At 38.9% G+C, this 27787-nt stretch overlaps 1 protein-coding gene across 3 annotated transcripts in view; it reads right to left on the reverse strand.

The window, feature by feature from the left end:
• Nucleotides 1-27787, reverse strand: part of MGAM (maltase-glucoamylase) — an 82580-nt gene that overhangs the window by 41850 nt on the left and 12943 nt on the right. For all 3 annotated transcript variants that reach the window (XM_015572685.1, XM_006777076.2, XM_006777075.2), the window contains exons 2-15: nt 25198-25324; nt 23321-23406; nt 13835-13955; nt 12832-12941; nt 12126-12277; nt 11413-11584; nt 9527-9626; nt 7361-7473; nt 6938-7063; nt 5361-5492; nt 5095-5211; nt 3917-4030; nt 2141-2225; nt 451-568 (exon numbers count right to left, since the gene is read on the reverse strand). In XM_015572685.1, the coding sequence (XP_015428171.1) occupies nt 451-568; nt 2141-2225; nt 3917-4030; nt 5095-5211; nt 5361-5492; nt 6938-7063; nt 7361-7473; nt 9527-9626; nt 11413-11584; nt 12126-12277; nt 12832-12941; nt 13835-13955; nt 23321-23406; nt 25198-25324 (1673 nt within the window). The remainder of the gene's footprint in view (nt 1-450; nt 569-2140; nt 2226-3916; nt 4031-5094; nt 5212-5360; nt 5493-6937; nt 7064-7360; nt 7474-9526; nt 9627-11412; nt 11585-12125; nt 12278-12831; nt 12942-13834; nt 13956-23320; nt 23407-25197; nt 25325-27787) is intronic.

Consider the following 27787-nt stretch of genomic DNA (forward strand, 5'->3'; position numbering starts at 1 on the left):
TTTTCTTCACTATAGAATTTGAGTCCACACACAAAGGCAGGCACAGCACAGAAGGCAGAGCCAGCATCTAAGACCCCAAAGCACATGGAGTCTTAATTACCTAACCCTCTACCCTCCAGACAAGACAGTGTGGCAGAGAGGAAAATACATGGGCCTAGATTCATGCATAACTGTGCTTAAATTTTGCTTTTACAATGTATTAGCTGTTTGAACTTAGTCAAGTTACTTCTCTTTTTTCCTTCCAACTTTTCATTTATTCATGCATTCTTCTATTTCATACTTTCCATGAATATTTATGGGACTCCTTCTTCCCTAGGTAGTTTCGTCATTCATTCAGTAATAATAACCATACTTATCTTGCAAAGTTCTTAAAAGTAAACCACCGGCACCTAGTATCTAGCAAGATCAAGAATGTGCTATGTTTGATGTCCATAGCAATAGTATCCTTACTCTGCTGTGGCAATCGCCATAGAGTAGCCATACAGGTTGTGGACATCATATTGCTTGCCCCAGTGCTGTACTGCATCCATGCAGAGAGACTTGCAGAACAGGTACCCATCCAGGACTCCTGGGAGAAAAAAGGGTCAGAGAGTGAGTGCTTACACTGCACATTCCCTATTCTTCGACTGTCATAAAAGCTGACATCGTTCTCACCAGGCAAGCATTTTACTGTGGCCATCCTGCAAATGATCACACAGATTCCTCACTATCAAAGGGGTAGTACTCTGATGTATAAAGAAATTGTGTTGGCTCATACACATCCTCCCACTTGGGTGCTCATGTGACTAGAGGCAGGCATTTGGAACAAGATGATTCAGTTAGACTTGAGATCCAATCTGAATTATTCAAACTCAGCTAAGTTAAATGGTTCAAAAATATAAATACCAGATGAAAGTATAAATTAATTTCTCAACCCATCTCTCCATTGACCAGATATTATAAAGAACAATTGCCCAATCTCTCTTTCATTCATCTATTCCTTTCTGCTCTGATTGTGCCACTCTGGTTCAGATCCAAATGACCTTTGGATTTTAACTATTGCAAAAGGTTCCTAATGGCTTATTGACTTCTGACCTATTGATTTTCTAATCCATATTATATATTAATGCCAGGTTAATACTTCCAAAACCATTTTACTACTATATAGTTCCTTTTATTAAAACATAAGCAGATTCCCTCACAAAAAGAATAAAGTGTGAACTGTTTAGCCTCCTATCCAACTCCTTCAACATTTGATTCTGATGCATCTGCTCCAATTTCCTACTTTCCCACCAGACTGGAAGTCTTCATAAGATGCTATAATTCTAGAAACTCATTCCTTTCTTAATCAAGACACTTTTTGTCTGGGAGCTTCTACAATAAATGCTGGGATTTCAAGACCACACCCTGTTCAAAGTTAGTGGTGTTCAAAGTTCAATCAGAGTTCATTTGTATCATATTCAATGACTTAGACTTTGACCTCCCAAGCCAGTCATTCTGGCTTCCTTTTCTCCTATGTTTCAGGTGTGTTCTTCACATTCATGATATCATTACACTTGAGCCTTATCTGAAGACCAAGCCTGATTATCTGGTTTCCCTGTGGTAAGCCCTGACCTTTGGGAGTAGACTCTAGAGCAGCCCTGGGCAAACTATGGCCCCCGGGCCGGGACCGCCCCCGTGTAAAAAAAAAAAAAAAAAAAAAAAAAAAGGCCGTACCCTTTTATGTAATGATGTTTACTTTGAATTTATATTAGTTCACACAAACACTCCATCCATGCTTTTGTTCCGGCCCTCCGGTCCAGTTTAAGAACCCATTGTGGCCCTCGAGTCAAAAAGTTTGCCCACCCCTGCTTTAGAGCAACATAGACTAACCACTAGCCTCTAGCTTCTGCACCCCAACTTCTCTAGACCTTCCCCTAGAAACAGGTCAGACTATAGGTAGAATGAATAGATTGCCCCTTTTTGAATTGATGCCTCCTTTAGAAAAGCATGGAGTGTTTTTATTTTCTTTCTTAGTTTTTCTTATATATTACCCACATTCTCCTTTCTATATGCACTCATATGTACAAACTCTCTTGCCAAGTTGTTCATATATATCCTTATGAAATTAAAATACCAAATATGCATTGCCACTTTAATTAGACTAACTACTAAAACTTACTGGGAATGAATGGAGGATAATTAAGATTGCTTGTGGAACATCCTGAAAGTGAACCATCAACAAAGTTGGAGAGCTCATTCATATCCTAGAACACAGAGGTTAAAAGTTATGTCTTTTTTTGAGGACTCAAAAAAATGATCCCAGATATTTTTTTTTAAAGAGGTTCGTATATACATGGAGAAAAATAGATATTCCTATCTTCTCTATACATTGAAGGTTTCATGGAGATGGTCCTTATAAATCCCTTTAAAATTATAGCTGTCTATAATCAAAGAAAATAAAAAATTTCCAAACCCATTAGGTGAAAAAAGATCTTAATTTATACAGTACCATATGTAAACTTATATATTCTCTGTATATCCAAATATAGCTATGAATACACACATAACAAATATGCATATATAAAAAAACAATCATAAGCAAAGAGAGTGAGAGAGCGAACATGTGCTGATGGATGTGCAAGTGAGGGGTCTGAAAGATCGATACCAAAATATGCCTTTGGTCAATATCATTTTAGAGGGTTTTGCTTTCATCTTTGTAGCTCTCTATATTGTTTGAATTTTCTACATTTCTCTTATAAACAGAAAAAATCTTCAACTCTAGAGCTCTCCAAATTTTGCTGAACATCTGTAGTTTTACATTTGTTTTTATTTGACAATATATAAGACATTTGCCTTTATTGCAGCCACAGTTTTGTCATACACATGGTACTCTGGCTCTGATAAATTTATCCAATATCTCCAAATGAAAAGATCCTGAACTGATAATTCAACAATTTATGTACTTGTGACAATACAAAGAGTATGATCTATTTCTACTTCAGTTCATTCATTTGTAAAAGAAGTGCTGACTTGGGGAAAAAACAACAACAATAGATTACTTCTAATCCTAATGATCTGATTTTGATTCTAAGCTACACATTTTGATAAGATTATTGGAATAGAAAAATACGGAATTTGAACATCAAGACATTAAAAAGCATGACTACAAAAGAAATACACAACTTGAACATAGATAATGAAGACACTGACATTATTAAATATTGTGCTTGCCTTGGTTCAGTCACCAATTCAAATGGAGACTGCATCCAAGAAATCAAGAGAAAGCTGAGACTCAAAAGGACAGCAATGGAAGAATTAGGAAAGGTCATCATGAGCAAGGATGGCATTAAAGACCAAAGGTAAAAGTACCCACACCTTTGTATTCCCTATTACTATGAATGGATGAGAACGTTGGACATTGGAGAAGGTTGATAAGAAAAGAATTGATTCAACTGAAATATGGTGCTGAAGGAGAAATCTGTGGATACTGTAGACCATCAGAAAGATGAATAAGGAGGTCCTAGAGCAAATTAAGCCTGAAACATTACTGGAGGCAAGAATGACAAAACAGAAGCTGTCCTGTTTCTAACACATCATGAGAAGGCAGGATTCTTTGCTAAAAATATTAATGCTGGGGGGAAAATAGAAGGCAAAAGGAAAAGAGGAAGACCAAGTATGAGATGGACTGCCTCATAAAAGAAGCCTTTGGCATGAGTCTGCAGGAGCTGAGCAGAGCTCTTGAGGACAGGACACTGTGGACTTCAGTCATTCATAGGGTCTCTAGAAATCAGAGCCAACTCAATAGTTTGAAACACACACAAAATAGGGAATGCTTAGAATTACTGCCATACTGGCTTTCCTCTTCTTCTCTCCCCTCTATGCTCCATGATTCAGTTATATAGATATACACTATCTGAATATTAGCCAGAAAATAATCAAAAAATTAAGAACTCACAATCCAGATTCCATCAAACTCCACTTGATTGTGGAAAAGCTTAAATTCATTTGACCACCAAACAGCACACTTGGGGTTGGTGTAATCAGGAAACACAGTTTTTCCAGGCCAGACCTGCAGGAGAAGAAAAAAATAAACAAAGAAGAAAACATTGATCCGAGTAAATGACGTGAATATAGAGTAAAAGAGAGTATTTTTTTAAATATATTTTATTGATTTTTTACAGAGAGGAAGGGAGAGAGATAGAGTCAGAAACATCGATGAGAGAGAAACATCAATCAGCTGCCTCCTGCACATCTCCTACTGGGGATGTGCCCGCAACCCAGGTACATGCCCTTGACCGGAATCGAACCTTGGACCCTTCAGTCCACAAGCCGACACTCTATCCACTGAGCCAAACCCGTTTCAGCTAAAAGAGAGTATTTTGAAAAAGAAATTCCTAATATGATCAAGGCAACAGAAGGGCTTGGGCACAGGTTCTTCCAGGAATGTGAAGCACTCCAAATACCTAGAATAAGTGTCAGTAGGACTCAAACACAGTCACATGATAAAAACTCATTTTTAAAAAATTGGTTAAGTCCTTTCTAATTTTCTACTCTGGTTCACCCTTCCTTCTCACTTTCTCTACTCCCACTTCTAGGAATGATAAATGAGAGGGAGGACTATATATATGTCAACTGGTCCATTACAAATAGTAGGTTCTACCATCAATTACTTTTCTCTATCCCTTTCCTATCCACTTCTCCTCAGACACTATGTATGCAGGACTTCGAAGGTATTAGAAATGAACCAGTAGGTAACACCTTCATGGAAAACAATGACAATAAAACCAAGTAGTCATTCTTGTCAAATACTACCGAGAAATCAAGTAAGAAAAAGGATGAAACAATTCCAATGGATTTGCCAATTATTGGGATAACTGGTACCATTTGCTGGAGCAGTAAGACTACAATCAGCTGATGAATGAATGGGGGTGAGGACGTGCATATTTAGTATGGGGGCTATTGTTGAAAGGGACTTGACTGTGAAGGGACTCGTATGGCTGGCAAGTATTTGGGGATGAAGGAACAAGGAAAGTTTATTCCTAACATATATAAGATATCTGAGAACATGAACCAAAACAATTACACACACACACACAGCCCCTCTGCTAGCCCCCAACTTCCCCACTAAGTTACCTCCCCAATGAGTGGAGTCACTCCATCTGAAGCATTGATCCATATCTTCATATCTAAACCCCTGTCATACGGGCCATAGGGATTACTTGAGGAAGAGTTGATGGAGATAGCTGGATCCTAAGAAGGAGAAAAATACCTTAATGATCGAGCTTTAAACTAGAGGCACTTAAAGGGGGCCGGGAATTGGGGACAAAGGAAGGGGAGCTTGATGTAATGACAAGAAAGAGCAAGTGCCAGGTTTGGGGGTAAATGAGGATGGCACATACCACAATGATGACCAGTTTTTGTCCGTTATTGTGCAAATCCTTAGCAAAATCAGGAAAGCCTTTATAATCGACTGGATTATAAGTGAAGTCCTTCCTTGCATCCATATAATCAATATCAGCATGCTGAACATCCTGAAAGAAGAACACAAAGTACTCCTCCATTTAGTTCCTGGGAATTTCCCTGTTAAATGAGTCAGTTCAATTATCATTGTTATTATTCAGGAGACACACAGACTGTGCTGGGCTCTAAGCAGGTACATAATCAGTCCCTGGTGTGTAAGTGGTTCTTTTTCCAATGGTGATTTCAAAACAAGTGGCACATTGTTTCCCTAAGGCCTGGAATCAGGTTAACCACATCATCCTAGCTTGTTGCTTGGCCATTGGGATTAAAAAACAATCTAAGAAACAAATCACAACCATGGCAACAAATCACTGAGGCTATGGAAAACATAGCCAGGCCCTAAATTCTACCCCATTCACAAGATAATGGGGGCAGGGGCTGTCTTCTCCCTCATTTCACCACCCTGCTTTTTGTTGTGTGCTGCTCTACTTCAAGTCTTTTTTTAGTGATTATCCTTCCCCCTGTATGAAAATAGTGGGACCCAGAAAGAAATTGACTCTTGTTCTAGGACAGTGATGGCAAACCTAAGACACGCGTGTCAGAGGTGACACGCGAACTCATTTTTTTGGTTGATTTTTCTTTGTTAAATGGCATTTAAATATATAAAATAAATATCAAAAATATAAATCTTTGTTTTACTATGGTTGCAAATATCAAAAAACTTCTATATGTGACACGGCACCGGAGTTAAGTTAGGGTTTTTCAAAATGCTGACACGCTGAGCTCAAAAGGTTCGCCATCACTGCTCTAGGATCTAGGTGTTGCCCTCCAAAAGGCTGGGGAAGGGAGAGAAGAGGATTATTCCAGAGACTATTGAGCTTTTCCCTTTGTTTCACTTATAAAATTTTACTTCGGATTATACAACAGGCACATTCAAATTTATTCAGAATATAAAAATATTTGATTACATGTATATACTATCTCTTTTTGCTCACTTAAACTAGGGGGGAAAAGCCTTGAGAACTAAATGCATTATGTAAATAAAATGTATTATATGAAGTGTAGTTAATATAGTAAGTATAAGAAAATTTTACTAATAAAAAATGTGATAAGAAAAAAATAGAGACAAAAACAGATTGCCTCCTAACCCCATAATCATGGTCTCTAAGTAATATTTCCTACTATAAAGAACCAGTCCTTGAAGGAATGTCTGGCCCAACAAAAAAAAAGTCTACCACTCTAGCTCTAACTGGTTTTGTTCAGTGGATAGAGCATCAGCCAGGAACACATGGCTGGGTTTGGGGTTTGATCCCCAGTAGGGGGTGTGCAGGAGGCAGCCGATCAACAATTCTCTCTCATCATTGATGTTTCTATCTCTCTCTCCCTCTCTGAAAACCAATAAAATTTTTACATTATATATATTTTTTAAAAACTCAGGTGGAGAAATTATAAATAATTATTCTTATTTCCCAAGGGAACTCTTTTATTTTGGAGGAATTTTTAAAACCTTACTTACGTAAGGGAGCTGTGCTGCCCGGTTTCTCTCCACAACTTCCTTCATGTTATCTAGGGTTCCATAGTCATAGCGACTGAGTTGAAATCCAAGTGCCCAGTATGCAGGTAGGACTGGTCGTCCAATGAGCTGAAAGATGTTTGAAATAAAAATTAGGAAATGTTCTATTTTTAATAAAAGCCTCTACTAAGCGTTGGTTTAGGGGCACAAAACATACTCCATTTTCCAACACACTTTTTCATTAATGTTGGACTGTTAGTCCACTTTCCCAGTCCCTTTATAATCATCAAGAGTAGGGTCAATTTGTAATAGATTTACAATAGCTATTTATAATAGCAGATTTTAATGAGTCACACATGCATAGTAAACTTGCTTTTCTTTGTGCTATTTAGGACTTTCCCAGTCGTCACCATGATATAATTTTACCTCTAGATATTCCCGGACCACTTCTTCTGGAGTATTTCCCAAGAACACATAGAAGTCCAGAATGCCCCCAATGGTGCGGTAAGTGATGGCTGGTGTGGGCTGGAGGGCAACCTCTTGATAGATTAAAAATGAAGAAAATAAAAATTAGAATTTATTCTTGATAATTACAAAGCTTTAGATCAGAGGATCGCGGCCATCTGAATATTAATAAAGTGATCCTAAGATTTTGTATACAAAGGGACAAACTGACAATCAAAGTCCACCCTGGCAGCACATGGGAGTCTAAGCACTGGTTCTGTGACAGATTTAGATAATTGGTGACTGGAGTGTCAAATGTAAATATCTGACATGCAGGATGTATTTTCATTGTTACAAATTGAACATAATTAAAGCATAGCGATTAATCACAAAAACAATATGTAATTATATATGTGTTTTCTGATGGTCTTAGGTGACCCCTGTGAAAGGGTCATTCGACCCCCCAAAGGGGTCGCAACCCACTGGTTGAGAACCGCTGTCCTAAGGGCTCGTTTATCTTCCTGAAAAGTTATTTGCTTTTCCATAGGTGCTTTTCATCCCTCCCACTTCCTCTAAAAAGTAATTTTTTTTATCATAAGTGCCTTTCTCCCCCTCACCTTTACCTTTTAGGATTATATTTCAGCTCCAAATTGTAACACTCCCTTGAGCTGCTCTCCACTGAGCACGCTTAGGCATATGCATGTTGCATGTGTAAATAAACTCCGTCCTTTCTCTTATTAACCTGTCCTTTGTCAGTTTCATTCACAGGCCCCAAATATTAAACTTAAGGGGATAGAGAAACTCTTTTTCTTTGACATTCACAACTATATAACATGTTGTTCCTACTCTGCATCCACCATTATTGCAGGAATATAACCCACTGAGGCAGTAGCCTCAGTGAATCTCACACCAAGCAAGAGCCAATCTAGAAACAAAGTCAGATATGATACTGTAAATTCACAGTCCCTCTAAGCACCAATCACAAATCCCAGAAGTGAGTCTCCCTATACCTTGTTTTGCATTTAGAGATAACAGACCTCAAAATCTACTGAAATGTACTCTGCAGCCATGGGAGCAACTCACACAGAGTATCTAGGGTCCTGTGTTCCTTCCCTTATTATCTGGTTCCTTTCAACTACCTGACACTGATAATCCTTGTACTATCTCAATCTGTTCTTAGAATACTAGGTATCTCAGAATCATCTAAAATTCTATTAGGTATCTTATAACAATCTTAGATCACCTGGAGAGATTCTCAGATGATCTGTAGTGAAGGTTCAGATCTTGGTTTTTAAATTTCCAATTCTTTTTAAACTGATACTTTTATAAAATAACATGAAAATGAATTACTAGGAAATGGTTTATGCATGCACTTGGATGCTACAACAATGTTTACTCTTGATTTTTATACTAATCTTACTGTAGAACTGACAGTAAGAACTATCTGTGGGTCATGCTCTGAGTGTCATGGATCTAGTCCATTGATCCTCAGTTGAAAAGAGGTTTGGGATCAATATCCTATGCCCACCATCAACCCTGGGAGAGTCTGATACATCTCTACTCCTGTGCTGATTGATTCATTGCCACTAGAATCCGTTGTTACTTTTGCAGGCAGAAAAAGAGAATCATCGATCTAATCTAAAATCTTCAAACTACTTTCTAGAGTCCTTAAGGTTACACTCTTTGATCTTAATCTGATCTTGCTCCACATGACCCTTGCCACTCCTTTATCTTGCTACCCTTGGAGTGTCTGAATGTGACACTCACTGTTCAGTTGTAGCTCCCTGGTTAGGCCCAGTTACTTCATCATCAGGCCAAGAGCAACTGGCTATTTGCCACCTGAGCTTATATCAACCCCTCTTCTGGATGAAGTCTAAAGAAGGAGAACAGCAAATTGGTAGAAACTGTCTCTGAATAGGTTATAGTTTGCTCTCTTAACTCTATAATAGAAAATATTCCAACAGAGGCAAACACATTCAGGAAGGTCATAAGCTAGGAGGGAAATCCCTACTCATCACACACAAGGCCTTCAGCTATGGCCCAACCATTCCTAAAGGGCTCCATTCCTTTCCTCATCAAGCTGTAAGAAAGGGACTGAAGATCCCTCTGATGCTTTCTTTTTTCATGACTATTCCCTTAGTCCTTTACCCATGGCATTGCTGTTCATCAGAAACACTCCAAAGGACGATCCACTAGCATCCTCAAGGCATAGGAAGAATGTCTGTGCACCATACAAGTTATTTCCATCCTGCAGAAAGATAATTCAAAACCACAAATTTACAGTCTAGTAGTCTAAACTCCACTTGGCCAGAAATGAGTTAGGAAATCAGTGTTAATCATGTGAGTAATTGACAGGGAACTCATGATTAAAGAAGGCATAACTAAACTTTGAAAATATAAGGTTGATATTTAGTTGATGCTAACCAAGTAAACAAGTGTTCACATATTGAATAAGCCACCTATGACCATTTATCTAAAAGGAATGTGAGAGCATGTGATATCTGGAGTTCTGAAAAGCTCTTCTCTCAAAGAGGTTTGCCTTACCTGACCTACCCGCCCCCCCCCCCGAAAAAGCTCCATTAAGCCTTAATAAGAATCGGGTGCCTTTCTAATGTGCAACTAGAGCTCTTCTTGAGATACCGGGTCTTCTAGTCTTTACAAGAGTAGAGTTTAGAAATTGAGCTGGTCTTCCATACGTTCAACTAGTACAGTAGTTCTCAACCTGAGCTGTATCCCTGCCCAATTAAAACAGAATCCCTGAGCAGCATGGATGGAACTGGAGAGCATTATGCTAAGTGAAATAAGCCAGTCAGAGAAAGATAAATACCACATGATTTCACTCATTTGTGGATTATAGAGAACAACATAGACTGAAGAAAAGGGACAGACCCAAAGACTGAGAAACAGCAATCAGGCTAAATCCCTGAGGATGGAAGCAAGCACTGATGGTCTGTTAAATTTCCCCAGGTGATTCCAACGTGTAGTCATGTTTGAGAATCACTACTCTAGAACAGCATTTTTCAGAATTTGGCATGCATACAAATCATATAAGAATCTTAGTCACATGTGGATTCTAAGTCAGTAGGTGGAAGAGGGAGCTGAGAGCCCACACAGTGGTGCCCATGCTATACATTTCAAGTAGCAAGGATCCGGGGCTCCTTATTAAAGAACCATCATCAGCCATTTCCAGCGATTAAATTTTATTGCTGTTACTTACAAACTGTTTTTTTTATATTGGGGTTTATTTGGCTTTTCTGAGTCCCTATTTCCTAGTCTGTTAAATGGACTAAATTATACTTATTTTTTCAAAGTTCTTTTGGTAAATAGTAATAATGCATAAAAATAATCAATAAATTATTCTATGATCTCTTTTCATCCAACCACTAGTTTCACTTAGTCAGGAAAGTAGCTGAACAAGACCTGTATTGTTGAGCCTAGAAAATACCTCTGCTTTGTCAAAACAGAAAAGCAAAAGAAATAATAAATCAGCAACAATAACAATAAAATAACAATAACAATAAAATTTGACTCACTCCCCCAAACATTCTTAACACAAAGAATGATTAATATAATATTTTTAGTTTATATTTTATCCTGTTTTGCTGACAAACATGGTTAGTTGGTGATTTATAAAGGTCAACCTAAAATATAGAGATCATAATATTGTGCAGAGTCAATATCAGTAAATGTTTTTTCTAGAACTAGTCAGTTCAAAAGGAAGATATAAATAAAAATAGTTGTCATTAACTTTCTATGTAGCAGACACTCTTCTAGAGACTCTATATAGCAATTCATTTAATTTCCATCGCAACCCTATGGTAAATATATTGCCCCCATTTTATATATGAAAAACTGAAGACACAAAGAGGTAACTTGCCCAGAACCACGTAACTGGTGACTGGCAGTGCCAGAATTCAGACCCAGACAGCCTCATCCTAGCATCTTATACTTAACCATTACACTGCACACTAGTGGGTGACCTTCAAGAATGAAACTATAATATTCAGTGAAGAGGGTCCAGCCTGTAACCTTACCCCATTAGGAGTTGTATCTCTGGCGAATATGGGCCAGGTCTTCCAATTCATATCATGGCGGTACTGTCCGTGCACTTGTTCTCCCAGACCATACACGTTGGCACTGGGCAGTCGGATGGAGAGCTGCAGGAACTGATCAGCAAACAGGAGAGGCCCAATGCTTGAGTCAAACCTAGACACAGACAGAAAACACAGGGACAGGTGGGCAAGTGGGATGGAGAGAACACAACTGATTAGAAAAGTGGTCCATGTCAATGACTCAATACCCGCTACTTAACAGGCCCCATTTGTCCTCCTGTGACATTTTTCCTTGGACACCTAGAGATCAGGACTTCCTGGGGGCAGGTACCATGTGGTACATTTCTTATATTTGTCCCATAGACACGCTACCACATGACCTGAATTATAGTAGATGTTCCATAAACAGTTACTAGTGGATGAACATGACTAGATAAATGGAAGGGAAAAGGGAGGGTAGGAGGAAAAGGACACAGCCTGGTGACTGGTCTACAATAAATGCTTAGTAATGACAAAAAAAAAAAAGGAGGGATGGGGAAAGAGGAAGGTTGGCAAAGAAAAAGTATATTCATTTGGAGGTGGAGAGTCTGGCCTCCAACAGGATGCTGACAACCTTTAAAATGAATCCTTCCTCAGGCTTGCAAAGCTCCCTTCCCCTCCCTTCTCTGTTCCCCAGATAGGTTTTCCAAACTTACAGGATTAAATTGTTGCTTTTTCTGATCACTTGGATGCTAAATGGCTGTTTGGAGACCTTAACGTCATAGGTCTGGGAAGGAGCAGCATTTCCTTTGAAGGCTTGGACATGCTCATGCGGCACTTCATACCTGTCACTCTTTTGGTCAGTTAACTATCCAGAGAGATGAAGGAAAAGAACGCCAAAGTAATAACTTGTCTGTATTCTCAAAATAGAAGCATCCCTACCACACCAGTGCTTCCCACTATCTGTGCTCATGGTACTGGAACTCAGGCACTGACCCAAATGGCATTATGTCTAAGGTGCATGTATGCATTATATTATCAAATTCTGATGTTGAATACTTGGGGCTAAGCTAGTCTTTAGGTAGAAATATACACTCCAACTCTGAAGAGGTGGACTATCTCTAGAATTTTCAAAGAAGTGACCATGTTTTTCCCTCCCTACTACATTTCACATGGTATTAAGGGCAAACAAATGAAAAACAAAGTTCACCAGTAAACTCTAATGTATATACTAGTATGAAGTTATCTCACTGAAGGAAGGCTATAGATGCCTTTGACATATAGGTGCTAAGTATGAATAATGACAGTAGAGGAAAAATACCTCCATTAGCAAAATTTTCTATTTTGTAGTAACTGCAGTCATTGGGTAGGAAATAAGAACCTCTCAAAACAGATTATTTTTAAAAATAAACAAGCCACAACCTTAAAGTGGAAACGATTGGATGTCTGATATTCCGCTGTGAGAAGGACATTGTTGACATCATTTCCAAACAGGGATGGAGAAGGCATCCTTTTCAACTGGGCTGTGAATCCTAATATAGAGAAGAAAAAAGGTTTACAAAGCTGGCTGTGCACATTTACAAAAATAGACATAAAAATTAACATTTGTGTCAACGAGCCTGGTGAAAGCCTTTATTTCCCCATCATTCGCTCATACAATCTGAAGCTAGGTACCGTCATTACCTTATCCAAAAACCATGCCTCGCTTCTACAAAATTTGATTGGAAACCTCCCCCAGAAGGCCTAACTCTCATTCTAACAGCCCACAATCTATATGTATACAATATTCCTCCCTGGTTATTCTCCTGTTACATTACATTAGGTGATCATGTACATTGATGCCATCTCCCTAGTTACCTAAGCCAGATGAGAGTGGAGACCTTAGAAAAGCCTGACAGGCCAAGAGTGTCTAGCTAGGGAACATGCTTCTTCCTTTATGCTAAGAATCTCCCCAAAGTAGTCTCCCCTGGCTGGTCATTAGTGTGCTCCTCTATGTTTTAGGGTGGGAGGGAAAAGAGGGGATATTTAGTCCATGCACACTGACATTGGCTAACTTTCCAAATATGTTGAAAAAATTGGAATTACTTTCACATCATTAAAATCACATTAAGTAGTCTCGGATTACTGAGTTCAAATCCCTCTCTTTAAATGTTAGAAACAGGGACCAAAGAAGTGATGATGTTTACGAAGAAGTTACATGAAGGGAGAGTCAGAAACAGAGTATGTCTCTGAAGTCCCAAGACAGAGTGATTTTTCCTTGATGCCAAAATAAATTCTAGTCCTTGTTTAAGAGCAGCGCCCACCTTCAGTCACATGCATGAGTGTGGCCCTGCAGAGCAAACTGCATGTCGCCGAGGCTCTCCTCTGGAGCCAACAGAGCCAGTTTCCAGAGAGTCTGGAGCTCCCGCCTCCTGGTCTGGCTTACCTGCATTTGTCTTTACAAGGTCACCCTCCACCTGGTAGCCATGACTCTTAGAATAGTAGCACCAGGGCACACTGATGGGTCCCTGAGGTTTCCAGCAGCAGCCACGCTGTTCACAGGTGGCCTGCAATAAGAGATTTAGTCACAGTAACTCCATTTGTTACTAGAACGGTCATTTACAAACACAATTTGCACTTGTGATATCATTCACTTCATTTTACAAATAAGGGAACTGATATTTAGAGAAACTGTGTTATGTCCCAGGCCATGCAGAACTTGTACTCAAAACCAATCTTTCCTTCAAATGTTCTTCCTAGTTACTGCTATTATATAACAATATAGGGACCACAATGCAGTCCACATCTGCCATCACAGTGAAACTGATAAATTTAAATATTCTAAACTACAATATAGGTACATCACAATAACCCAAACTTTCAATTGGAGTTTCATATACATAGGTTTAGTCTTTAAAACACAAAGCCTTGGCAATCAACTTTATTCAAAAGCTTTAAGATCAATTTTGCTTTGACTTTTAAATGTGTGAGATTATATATGACATTTAGTTAGTTAGTTAGTTAGTCTCTCCACTCATCCCAAGGCAGAAAATAATTGTTCCTTGAGCCCAAACCGGTTTGGCTCAGTGAATAGAGCGTCAGCCTGCGGACTGAAGGGTCCCAGGTTCGATTCCGGTCAAGGGCACGTACCTTAGTTGCAGGCACATCCCTAGTGGGAGATGTGCAGGAGGCAGCTGATCGATGTTTCTAACTCTCTATCTCTCTCCCTTCCTCTCTGTAAAAACTCAATAAAATATATTTAAAAAAAATAATAATTGTTCCTTGAAACCGGAATAGATTCCAATTCTTATTTAAGAAAGTTTCCTGCCTTATACCACAGTTAATGACTGAATCAAGTGGAAACTAAAATGAACACAATCCCTTTCTCATCTCAACTAATTTTGGAGAAGCAACTAGGTTACATAGGGAAAAGTACAAAGAAACCTCTCGTCTTGACTGTGGCTAGACCAAGTGACTTGTATATAGAATGTGGCAAAAACAACAGAGTAGATTAGAGCACAGAAAAGTGGCCAATAGTCACATAAATGAGCTTGAGAAGGATCACCCCACAATCACAGCCAACACCATGATGGCAGTCTTCTGAAAGACTTTGAGCCAAAGCACGCAGCTGGACAAAAGCCAGATTTCTGACCACAGAAACTGTGAGAAAATACCGTATTTGCCGGCGTATAAGACGACTGGGCGTATAAGACGACCCCCTAACATTTCCACTCAAAATACAGAGTTTGGTATATACTCGCCGTATAAGACTACCCCCTCTTCCGCACACCTTCCACACACCAAATAAAAGGTAAAACAATATCAGATTTGATTTTAACATTTTGATTTATATTCAAATGCTTATGACATGCAGGAAAACTGTCACAAGGCTGTATGTAATCAATCATATACATAAAACAGTGCAAGTTTATTACCGGTAAACATACCGGTAATTCACTAAAGAAAACACACTCGATAGACTGGTACTGTAGATGCTTCTCAGGAACACAGGCAAGCAGCCCACAACCTAGAGGGACTGTCAATGATAGAAGTAAGATAACAAATAGAGGGAGAGAGCAAGTGCCGGGCAAGTCCCTCGCAAGTTTGCTGGCGTGACAGTTTCACCTTAAAAGCCTTCAAACTCCTCTTCATCATCTGATATTAAAAGTTCATCAACGACATCTTGGTGCCATGATAGGGATGATAGGGGTTTGACTGGTCGACATTTTCTATGCTGTACTGTACAATGGGGCAGTATTGTGGTTGGCTGTTGGCTGTATACAAAGCCTGATTTGATTGGTCCCTGCTCCCTGTTTGCCCGCCCTGTCACTATAGCAGTCTGGTCCACCCTTGCATCAGCATCTCCCTGGGACCTCACTAGTGCGCAAGTGCGAGCTCTTCAACATTCTAACAGGCACCATGATAGCGCAAAATCGCGAATCTTCAATGCATATGTAAAGAAATATACGGTAACCCGAATTTACCACACTCGCAAAATCGCACACAGCCAACCATACACCCAGTATGGTATCGCGATTCGCGATTTTGCGCTATCATACTGGGTGTATGGTCGGCTGTGTGCGATTTTGCGAGTGTGGTAAAATCGCATAACAGCAAAATCGCATAACAGCCGAGTATACACCCAGCAGCGCTGCTGATGCCTGAACGGTATGTGGAATGAAGTGGGCGGGCATCGGGAGGCCACTATGGCACGGGGCAAGCACTATGGGCAGTCTATCTGAAGTGTATCTGGCATATAAGACGACCCCCCACTTGGAGGCATATTTTTCAGGGCCAAAAAATCGTCTTATATGCCGGCAAATACGGTAATGTTGGTTGTGTTAGGCCATTAAGTTTTGGGACCATTTGTCTCACAGCAATAGATAATGAATACAAATACATCCTGCTACATTATTTTACAGATGAAGAACCTGAGGCCCCCGAGGGAGAGGTTCACAGAGGTGACGTGACCTGCTATTGAGAAGACTAGAACCAAACCTTCATTCTCTCTGTCCATTTCCTTTTTTCTATGGCCTGGGGTGAGAATCTGCTGAACACATTTTCAGGAGGATATAGCTTAGCTATATAAACACTTAGTGTAATCAAATGTTAATTTTTATGCCAATAGCCATATTAAGGATGGAAAAACGATGCCCATCTATGGTTTATATTGCTGTGGGGTCAGGTGTCACTGTGAACTCAACTTCAACTAGCAGTTTTTGCTTTTTTCTTTAAAACCCCACTCAGATGAAACTTCAGTATAACAGGAAAAGAGAAGGTGTTGAAAGGGGTGCTGAACACAATGGTTCCTGTATGCTCCCCAGAGCTCAACGATTTCTTCATTAAAGTGGAAAGGGCAAAGACCAAAGAGTGGCCAACTTGAATACCCAGGTCCCATAGTGGAGCTGAACAGCTACGAGGAGAAGTGGGAAGAGAAGCAGAGCATATCTCATATAAACACAAGAATAAACAGTATGTGAAACCCAGGAAAATACTTGTAGAAAGAAGCTCTAAAACATGACAACCTGAATTGGACAGAAGGCACACAGAAGAAGGAGACCCAAGCCACAAATATGCCCCTTTAAGTGGGACATGAGAATTAAAATTTGAGAGAAAAATTTTAAATGCAAGGCAAGAAAAGATGTATATGAGGGTAGGAAGTAGGGAGCAGTAGATTAACAAAAAAAGAAGAAAGAAAAAATGGAAAACACAAAATAAGACCTAGAAAAAAATGTATTTCAATTATCATGTCTTAAATACTTAATTAAAAAGATAAATACTTTAAAGATAAAAAAAAGTCTGATTGCATTTAAATTAGTTAAGTTGCTGAAAGGAGGCACACTCAAAATGTAAGCTCACCAAGGCACTAAGATTAAAAGTGTTTGGTTAAACAGATATGTGAGAAGAATGCTAAACAAAGGCTAGTGTAACTAGGGTAATATCAGACAAATAGACCTGAAGTAAAAATTCATTATTAAAGAGACATTGAGACACTACATGATGGTAAAAGGTTCAATTGACCAGGAAATTTGATATGTAAATAATAATAAGGACTCAAAATATTTACGGGGGGAATTTTTTTTTTTTTAATATGGAATGCTTCACAAATTTGCATGTCATCCTTGGGCAGGGACCATGCTAATCTTCTCAGTATCATTCCAATTTTAGTATATGTGCTGCCAAAGCAAGCACTTACAGAAAAGTTTTAAAGACTGACAAGGTACAATTGAAAATGATGGTATACATTATGAGATATTTTTAAAGAGCTCCCTTAGTAGCTGATAAAGTAGACAAAAAAATAAAGATATTTTACTTTTCACATAATGGACTTATAGGCTCCTGCACAAACACAAAGAGAGGAACTGAGTTGCTCTCACAGGTGGAAGCCAGATCCTGAAGACAGTTTAAGATGTAATCAATCTCTGCTCCACCCATGTCCAAGACTCCTCCAACCCCAGTGCTTCTCACACTTAAAGGAGAGGAGAAGAAACAAACAAGTATTGTATGCCAGAGTCAGGCATGAAAGAAAAAGGAAAACTAGAGCCCAGTCTAATCCAGGAACATAAATGCAAAAGCTTAGAAAAAAAGACCCTCAGCTTTTTCAGAAATCAGCAACATAGTGAATACTGACAGAGTAGTATTCTTTCCAGAGATACAAGGATTCTTTAATATTAAAAAAAAAATCCACTTATGTGTCCCTCACAATAACTTATTAAAGTAAGTAAACAATGTAATCATTTAAATGCATCCGTTGTTCATGATGAAATTCTTAGCAAATTGGGAACAAACAGTAACTTCCTTAGCTGACTAGTGAGTATCTACCAAATGGTGAAATGTCAGAAACATACCCTTTAAAATCAGAAGAAGAAAAAAACCTATGTGACCTGTGTCTATGAATTCCTATAACTAAAACTATATTAGAGGTCCTAACAATACAATAGGACAAGAAAGAAAACTTTTTATAAGATTGAAAATATGAAACCAAATTATCATTATTTTCAGACATAATATCTAGATAGAAATCCAAGAAAAGTTATAGAAATAAGTTGAAAATAAGTTAATTACTATTTTATATTATACTAGAGGTCCAGTGCATGAATCCATGCACTGGTGGTGTCCCTTGGCCTGGCTGGCAATTTAGGCCGATTGGGGCGTCTGTCCCCTGGTGGTCATTGTGCATCATAGCGACTGGTGGAACAGTAGAACGAACTATCGAATGAACAGTTGGACAGTTAGCATATTGCTCTTTTATTACATAGGATCCTTTATTTTCTTCATAGTTTTATAATTCTTTTCTGAATGCAAGGGGCAAAAGGTTAACAGTTGCCACTATAGAGATGGGTGAGGCTGCAGGAAGAGCAGGTTTCAGTATGTGCACAAGTGTGGGAGATCAAAAGTTCAATTTTGACATGTTTGTTTTGAGGTACTTATCAGACATTCAAGTGGAGATGCTGAATTGACAGTTGCATAGATAAATGTGGAATTCAGGAAAGTGATTTAGGGTAGAGGCACTCCTCTGATATGTAGTCACATAGGGGTTACCATTGATAAACATGACACTGGATGAAATCATCAAAGGACTGAGTGTAGATAGACAAGATATTTATAAAATTTAGATGACATATAGAAGAGGAGGAATTATGAATTGGTTCAAAAGGTACAAATTCAAGTTATAAAATAAAAAAGTCATAGGGATATAATATACAGCATGGTGACTATAGTTATAAAATCAGGTATTGCATATTTGAAAGTAGATCTTAAAAGTAGATCTCATCACAGCAAAAAAAACAAATTTTGTAACTATGTATGGTAGCAGATGTTAACTAGACTTAGTGTGTTGATCATTTTGCCATATATACAAATTTTTAAATCATCACTTTGTACACCTGAACCTAATTTAATGTTCTGTCAGTTGTACCTCAGTTTAGGAGAAAGAGGAAGAGAGGGGGGAGGGGAAGGAGAGAGAGAGAGAGAGAGAGAGAGAGAGAGAGAGAGAGAGAGAGAGAGAGAAAACAGTAGTGGCTGGTATCCTACAAAGAAAGGGTGTTGCCCTAAAATTGACTCTCATATAAAGACTTGGGCACTACCAGCAGCTATAATTGAGCTGAGAATTTCTTCTCCTTTTCAGGTTTAAGCTACCCATACTTTAGTTCTTTTTCGATCACCCATCTTGCTTCAAGGTATGGTGCTCATAAATTATGTTTCTATGGAGTGATGGCTAACGTTGCTGACTCACTCAGGCCCAGTCTCCTAGCACCTGTCTTAGACAACCCAATGAAGTGTTTGAATGTGACCCAATAGAGAACAGGTGCTCAAATTAGGTAGAAATATAATAAAAGTAAGACATTCAAGACAGCAGTTTCAATCAGGCATATAATGGAATAAATGGGGATAAATGGGATTCAGAAGAGAGGCTGGGAGGCTACTGGAACAATCCAAGCATGTTGGTCACAATGGCCTAGTCTAGTGTGATCACAGTGAGAATGGAAGTCAAGTGCTTGTTCTGGTCAAAATTGTTAAGAAAAATGTTCTAAACTAACTAAAATACATGAAACACTGGTCAAAGGGATAAAAGAGAGAGCCAGGCAAAAGTTCTTCTGTTTCTGCCCCAGAGACTAGAAGCACAATAGAACTACTAACCGAAATCTCATAGGTGAGAAGGGAGAGCAGATTTGGTGAGGAGGTCAATACCTCAGAGCATTTATTAAAGACTCTTATAATAAAACACCAAAGAAACATTACTGAAGCAGCAAAGATATCTGAAGTTTACCAATAGCCAGGAACAAGATGGGGCGGGGAAGGAGCAGAAACAGACTTAGGATGCATTGGTCCTCTAGGCGGGCTTCTGAGCAACTTGTTTCCTAATACACAGTGACAGAAGCAAGTAAATGGGGATGGATCAACTTGCTGCAAACCTAGTGTGTCAAACATCCTGTTTAGGTACAACATGCCTGGACCACAACTTCCCAGTCCAACTGACAAAGCAGCATGTTAAAGGACCTCTATCGCCTCTCTCTCTCTCTCTCTCTCTCTCTCTCTCATCAACTCTCTCTAAAAAAAAAAAATCAATGGAAAAAATATCCTCAGGTGAGGATTAACAAAAAATAAAAATAAAGGACCTCTATCATCAAGCTCCAATCTACCTTTCAGTCTTAAACATTAGCTTCTCTCTGGTATCCACCCTATATCTCGGTCACATGGGACCATTCACTATGTCATATATATGCCCCACAATTTCCTCTTCTGTCACTCATTATACATCATCTCTTGTATCTTGAAATCACTTAACATCCCTCCCATCTCTGCCAAAATCCTATGTATATCTAATTCTATATCTTCTCCTTGATAATAATCTCTTCTGTTTTCTGATCCCAAGAGTATTTTTTTCTCAGATCGTATGAATTTTTGTTTCATTTCCCAGTCATTTACTTACTTAGCTTATCTCCTCTACTAGAATCTATGACAAGAAATATATATATACTAGAGGCCTGGTTCACGAAATTCGTGCATGCATAGGGTCCCTAGGCCTGGCCAGCAATCATGGTCAAATAGGATCCGCCCTTCCCCACCTCCCTGCCTCCTCCTTCCCTCACTCCCTCAGTACCCTGCCGCAGCTGCTGACTACCCGCCATGTTCTGTGCCGCCCCCTGGTGATCATTGCATGTCATAGTGAGCGACTGAACTCCCATTCTTCCAGTTGAACTCCTGAGGGGACACTTTGCATATTAGCCTTTTAGATAGATAGATAGATAGATAGATAGATAGATAGATAGATAGATAGATAGTTTAAGTGAACATAGCTATAACCCCAAATATTAAACTTTCTGGCAGTTGGCCCCATACTGAAGTGGTTTTGTTTTTGTTTTTCTTTCTCCTCTGTATCTTCTTTTTCCTTTGTTTCTAAGCCTTTTAGTCTCTCCTTGTTTCTCATTACATGATTCCACTCAGCCTCTAATGGCTGCTCCAAGCTGCTGTGTATGAAAAACCAACCTCTGATACCTGACTCTGAAGGTCTTCCAAATTCTAAATCCATCTTTTATATTCAGCCTCATTTCTCCTACTCCAAGCAGGCAAGTCTCTACACTAATCCAAGAGAAGGTCAGGGTAAGATGCCAGGTGAAGGAAGGGGAGTGAACACCACAGTAATCTTGGTAAAGTAAACTGGTCCAACCAGGATGACACCTACCGTAGCAGGCATGCTGCCCTTCTGTGCCTGAATAGCTGGGCTAGGCATTGCTTTATCCTGTCCTGGGGATTTCCTGATTATTAACTATATATCAGATTGGATCTCTCTTGCCTTCAACACAGCCTCTGGGCTTCCTAACTCATTTTGTCCCATCACTCTGCTCCAATCTGCAGTTCATAGTCATTTTTCTCTACTCCAATTTATCTGGCTCTGTTTGCCTTATCAACCTTAACTTCCAGCTTCCTCAGAGGCCCAGCCCATCTAATCCTATGGTTTATCCCTAATCTGTTTGTTCTCTCTTTGCTGCCTTAGTTCTCTCTGACTCAGCACATATGACATTTCAGTCAATACCAAAGGCTCAAGTTGTAACAGTTTCCATACTTCCCATCTCTGTGACTTTGTCCATGTTATGGGCTGAATTGTATCCCCAGAAAAGAAATGTTGACGTTCTAATAGTCAGTACCTGAGAATGTGACCTTATTTGCAAATAAGATTGTTGCAGATGTAATCAGTTAATATGAGATCATACAGGAAAAGAGTGGGCCCCTAATCCAATATGACCAGTGCCCTTAAAAATGGGAAATTTGGATGTATTTTCAGAGAAAAAGAGAGAGAGAGAGAGAGAGAGAGAGAGAGAGAGAGAGAGAGAATGCCATGTACCAATGGAGGCAGACATTGGAGTAATGCAGCTATAAGCCAAGGAATGTCAAGAACTGACAGTCATCACCAGCAGCTAAGAGAGAGCCAAGGAGCATATTCTTTCTCAGAGCCCTCAAAAGGAACCAACCCTACCCACACCTTGATTTTGGACATCTAGCCTCCAGAAGTGTTATAGGGAAAAAATAGAAAATGTCTTTTGCGGTTAGAATCTTTATTTTAGATAAGCCAAAACATCAACTCTCAAGCACAGCACAGACTGTCCCAGCCCACTGACAACAGGATGGCTACAGAGACAAGTGAGAGTGCCATGTGCCCACACATCTCCTGCAGCGAGTGTCCTTTGTGTCTAACACAGCTCTGCCATTTCAGTGGACTTCACTCAGAGGCTGCATTTTGCTCTCATTCATTCTCTAAGTGAAAGGTGACTGATATGGTAGGTTTAATATATTCTGTAATCATTATATTCAGCTGGACTTCAGCTCCTGATCAAGAAACCCTGCCCTAGAGCAAACATCCAGATGCCTGCACTATCTTAATCTGGTACTTATTATCTTCTTCTTTCAAAGTATGGCTCTTGACACTTTGTCCTTATTTTAAATGTTTTATGCACGTGTATGACTTTATTGTAGAGCCTAGATAACCTTTTGAAATTGTGAAAGGAGGGAGACTGACAGAGAAAGTCCAAGAACAGAGGCAGTAGGCAGTAACAGACTTAGAGAAAACCAGTAACCAAGAAGTGTTGCCAGATAAGAAACAAAACCATTACAGTATAAATCCCACTACTTACTTACACTAAAATACTATTTACACTAAAATATTATTCATTGTTTATCTGAAATTCAAATTTAACTGGGCAGCCTGCACTTCTATTTGCTGAGCCTGTAAACCCAAAAGTATCTTCCAATGCTTCCTCTCCCAAAGCTGTTCTATCACACAATCATGGACAGAGGATTAATTTGCCTGAGCCACCAAGAGCTGCATTGAAAACTCTCTGGGTGATAAACATAAACAAAATCCATGAAAACAAACAAAAAAGCTTTCCAGCAGCATAAACTCCTCAATGAAAACAAGACCCAGAACTCAAACCTTTGTGGGTGACTGGTCCGGGATGCAGTTTATCCGCTCCGATTCATTGACCACGGGGCACTCAGGGGGGGTAACCATTCCAGAATCTGAGATTATCCGAAAAGCAAATATAAAATGACCATTAGACGGACTTAGCATCACAGAGATTTGATATCCCCGTACTCCCATTATGTGAACTCCACTACTGATCTGGTTTCTCTCCATGTCCCTGAAATGCATTCACTTCATAAAGCCTCACTTTGTGCCTGCTGACGGCATTCACCTCCATGCACACCTGCATCACCTTCTACCACCAAGACCCTCCCCTATGAGACAGTGCATTAAGAATAAAGAGTCTGACTCCACTATTTGATCAGAAACTAATTCTTCCTCTTCTAGTCCAAGGGTCGGTAAACTATGGCCCATGGGTCAAATCAGGTCACAGCCTGATTATTCAATAAAGTATTACTGGAACACAGTCGCACCAGTTTTTTTATGTATTGCTGATATCTGCTTTTGTGCTACAATGGCAGAATGAAGTATTTGTGATAGAGACCACTTGGCCCACAGTAGCACAAGCATGTCAAACTCACAGCCCACGGGCCACATGCCTCATTTATTTGGCCCATGTTAGCCTTTGAGTTTGACATGCTTGGTCTTGAACAGTAAGCCTCTGGCCCTACACAGAAAAGTCTGCAGATTCTGCTCTGGTCTTTCACTTCCACCCCAGCGGCTGGATCACCGTAGGTTTGCACAGAGAACATGTTGTCTTGAATGTTATCACTCTAACCACAGCAACCTCAGTTCTGCTTTCTCAGTCAACAGGCAGTCCCTTCTGGGTGCCAAGGCCCAAGACCAGGATGGTGGCATCCTATGTAAACATAAAGTCTCCTAAAGGGAGCCCACTGATCTAGAAACTGGCAGCTAGAATCTGCCCAAGGCCTTTGATTCAGATTTTTAAAATTAGTAAAATTTAAAAAGGCAAATTTAATGCATTCTAGTATGAGGAAGCGAGATTTCTTTAAGACACTGCAGTAAATTGATAATGACATAAATTAATAAAGTTAAAACAATGAGGTTTTCAGTAAGTTTTCATTATTCCAATTCAAAAATGCTGGATTAAAAGAATTTCATATTTGTGACAGTTTCTGCATAACGTTTTGAGTTCCATCTTCAATCACAGAATTTTAAGGAGTGAACAAACTTTGAGGTTATTTCAAAGCAGAAATTGCCAGGACTGGGAATGAGATGAAGGGCCAAGACTTCCTCTAGCCACAGACTGACTGACCTTTCATGGACTGAAGCGTAAGAAATCATGAATAACAGCACAATCCATCCACTCTTTTAAAATAATACAGTTCAATAGACTTTTTAAATTTTTTATGTTTCAATTATAGTCTACATTTAACATTATTCTGTATTAGTTTCAGGTATACAGCAAAGTGGCTAGAAAATCATGTACTTTACAATAAACTTTTAATAAAATAACTCTGGTAGTTGTTATTTTTTAAGAAACCAAACTTAGGCCTGAAATACTTTAACTTCTTATTTAACTGCCTTTCCTATAACGGTATTATTCATTCTTACTATGTATTAACAGACCTAGACTTAGTCAATGAAATTTGGAAAATATATTTCATGCCTGTTGTGGAATCCTGCACTGTGCTAATTGGGAAATGAAAGTGTCAGAATTTAGGCCTACAGTGAGTCCCTATTGAATTGCCACAGTTTGCTTAGGTGCTCCCCAACACACACTCACACACTCACACTCACACACACACACATACACACACACACACTCACAGCAAAGAACACAAAGCACTCTTCCCTGTCACTTATGAGGATTTTGCTTTGTTAAGAGCAGCATGTGGAGGAAGAACACCAGAGTTCCCTGTTACCTTTGGATTTCAAAGACTCTTTGGCAGAAAGCACAAAGAGAGGAATAGTGATGATAAACACAATAAGCAGGAGAGCACTGAGCATAAGCTCCAACGTAGTAAAATCTTTCAGCTTCGTTCTTGCCATCTATAAAAGGAGAAAACAATTTTAGATTTGAAAAGGATTTTAAATTTCCTCTATTAATTTAATATATACAGCTAGTAAGTTTTCTTTAGTGGAAAAGCCCAAATATATTCCTAAGTAGATGAACAACAAATCCTGTGTACCCATTACATAGGACAAAAAAATGATCAACTCAAGGCCAATCTCATCTTCATTCCTACTTACTTCTCTCCCTAACCTTGCATTATTTTTAATTAAATCTCAGATTTCATAACTTTTCATCTGAAAATGTTGAAGTGTATCTCTTAAATAAGAAATTTCGCAGAAGATGAGAAAAATGATATCATACCTAAATTATTTTAAAAATAATCCCATAATCATGAACTATCTAGTCAATGTTGACATTTCCATCATTGTCTGATTTTTTTTATTTATTTCAGAGAGGGGAAGGGAGAGAGAGAGATAGAAACATCAATTGTTCATAGGTCAACTGTCAATCACTGAACCACACTAGCTGGGCTAATAATTTTTTATAGTTTGTTGTACTCTCATAAGGATGCAAGTAAGATTTATATATTATAATTCATTTATATTTAAGTGTTTTGTAATCAATAGTGTTTGGTTTGTAGATTTTCCCACAATTTGGATTTTATCAATTGTATCCCCATGCATGCTAACATGTTTCTCTATAAACTATTAGATCTAGAGTTTTGACCATATATAGGTTTGAGTTTTAAGCAAGAATGGTGCATAGGTGGTATAGCATCTTCCAGAAGGAGACATAAAATCTATCAGATTCTCTTTTCTTTATGTTAACAGCCACTGGTGAGCATTCCTTAGATCCATTATATCATTAGGAGCTGTGAAATAATAGTGCTGGAATTCTATCACTCTTTATGAGAATTATGCCTCCCACACAGTCCATTCCAGATATTTCCTTCAGCACCTCCATCTTAGGACGTTGTCCTTTCTTAGGGACAGTTCTGATTCCAGACTGAGTTGTAGCCCTGACCTGCATCAGTAGCAAGTAATAGCAAGCCTCTCACTCACATCTGTCCTTCCTATGGTTTTCCCTGCTGTCACTGCCTTTAGCCCCTCCTTTCTCTGACCCTACTATTATCATTCTTTAAAAAGCTTGTCCTTTGCAGGTCAACATTCCATATTCTCTCTCAAACAATAACTAAAACACATCATTTGGTCACTTGTGCCAAATTCCAACTGCATTTTTAAAAGATAAGGTTTATTATCTTTGAAAGGGAAAACTTGGCCTCTCCTGCCATTGACTTACCTAAGATCTGAGAACCTCAGGAAAACCTGTTTACCTAGGACAGCAATACCCTACATTGACTGCATTCTATATTTGCAATAATACTGAGATATAAGAATAGCCAAGCTTAAATTTTCCATTGTGCAGCTAAAAGGACTGAGGTGCTTTAATGACACTTGCCCAAAGTTCAGGACAAGTCAGTGGTACAATTAGTGGCCCTGTCTCCCACCTTATGGATCTTCCTTATGATCTCATGGACTGTTAGGTAAGGGCACATCTGTCTTTCATGTTTTTTTGTGAGAATAAGAAATTATATAAAGCCATATTATAGTGCAGAAATGTGCCACTCAATGGGAAGTGAAATGGACAGCAAGTCACAATCAATACATCAATCAGAATGAAGGGACAAAGTTCTCTTAGTGCCATAGAAGATCTTATATAGAAGAAGTAAATAAATCTATTGTCAAGTTGGGTGGTGTAATGGAACAATTTCTAAAATGAGTTTCATTGACCTGCCAGCTTCTTGTACCCCCTTAAGTTGTCTGTAGAATCAGACAACTTCTTTAGATAAAGAAGCATTTGAAGGAAAAGGAGGGGAGAGAAGAGAGAAGTACAAGAACAACTATGTGAATGGGGTCTTTGGTCTTGAAGTATGACAAATTTTTAATGGCTTCATTACTTGTGATACCAAATGGTGTTATCTACAGTGTAATTTTTTTTGCTTTTTTAAAATTTTTTAAATAAATCTTTATTGTTCAGATTATTACAGATGTACCTTTTTTCCCCCATAGTTCCCCTCCACCCGGTTTCCACCCCACCCCATGCCCTTACTCCCCACCACTGCCCTCATCCATAGGTGTAATATTTTTGTCCAATCTCTTCCCGCACCCCACCATGTGCCCTTTTCCCACCAGGGAATTGTCAGTCCACTCCTTTTCTATGCCCCTGATTCTATTATATTCACCAGTTTATTCTGTTCATCAGATTTTTTATTCACTTGATTTTTAGATTCACTTGTTGATAGATATGTATTTGTTGCCACTTTGTTGTTCATAATTTTTATCTTTACCTTTTTCTTCTTCTTCCTCTTCAACATATATTTTTATTGATTTCAGAGAGAAAGTTCCTTGCCACGACTGGGCAAGCAACTTCTTTTAATTCTCAAAACAATATTATGAGGTAGGTTCTTTCCCCCCAATTTAGAGAGTAGGACACAGAGA

Source organism: Myotis davidii, unplaced genomic scaffold (genome assembly GCF_000327345.1).
Source record: "Myotis davidii unplaced genomic scaffold, ASM32734v1 scaffold329, whole genome shotgun sequence".
Lineage (NCBI taxonomy): Eukaryota > Metazoa > Chordata > Mammalia > Chiroptera > Vespertilionidae > Myotis > Myotis davidii.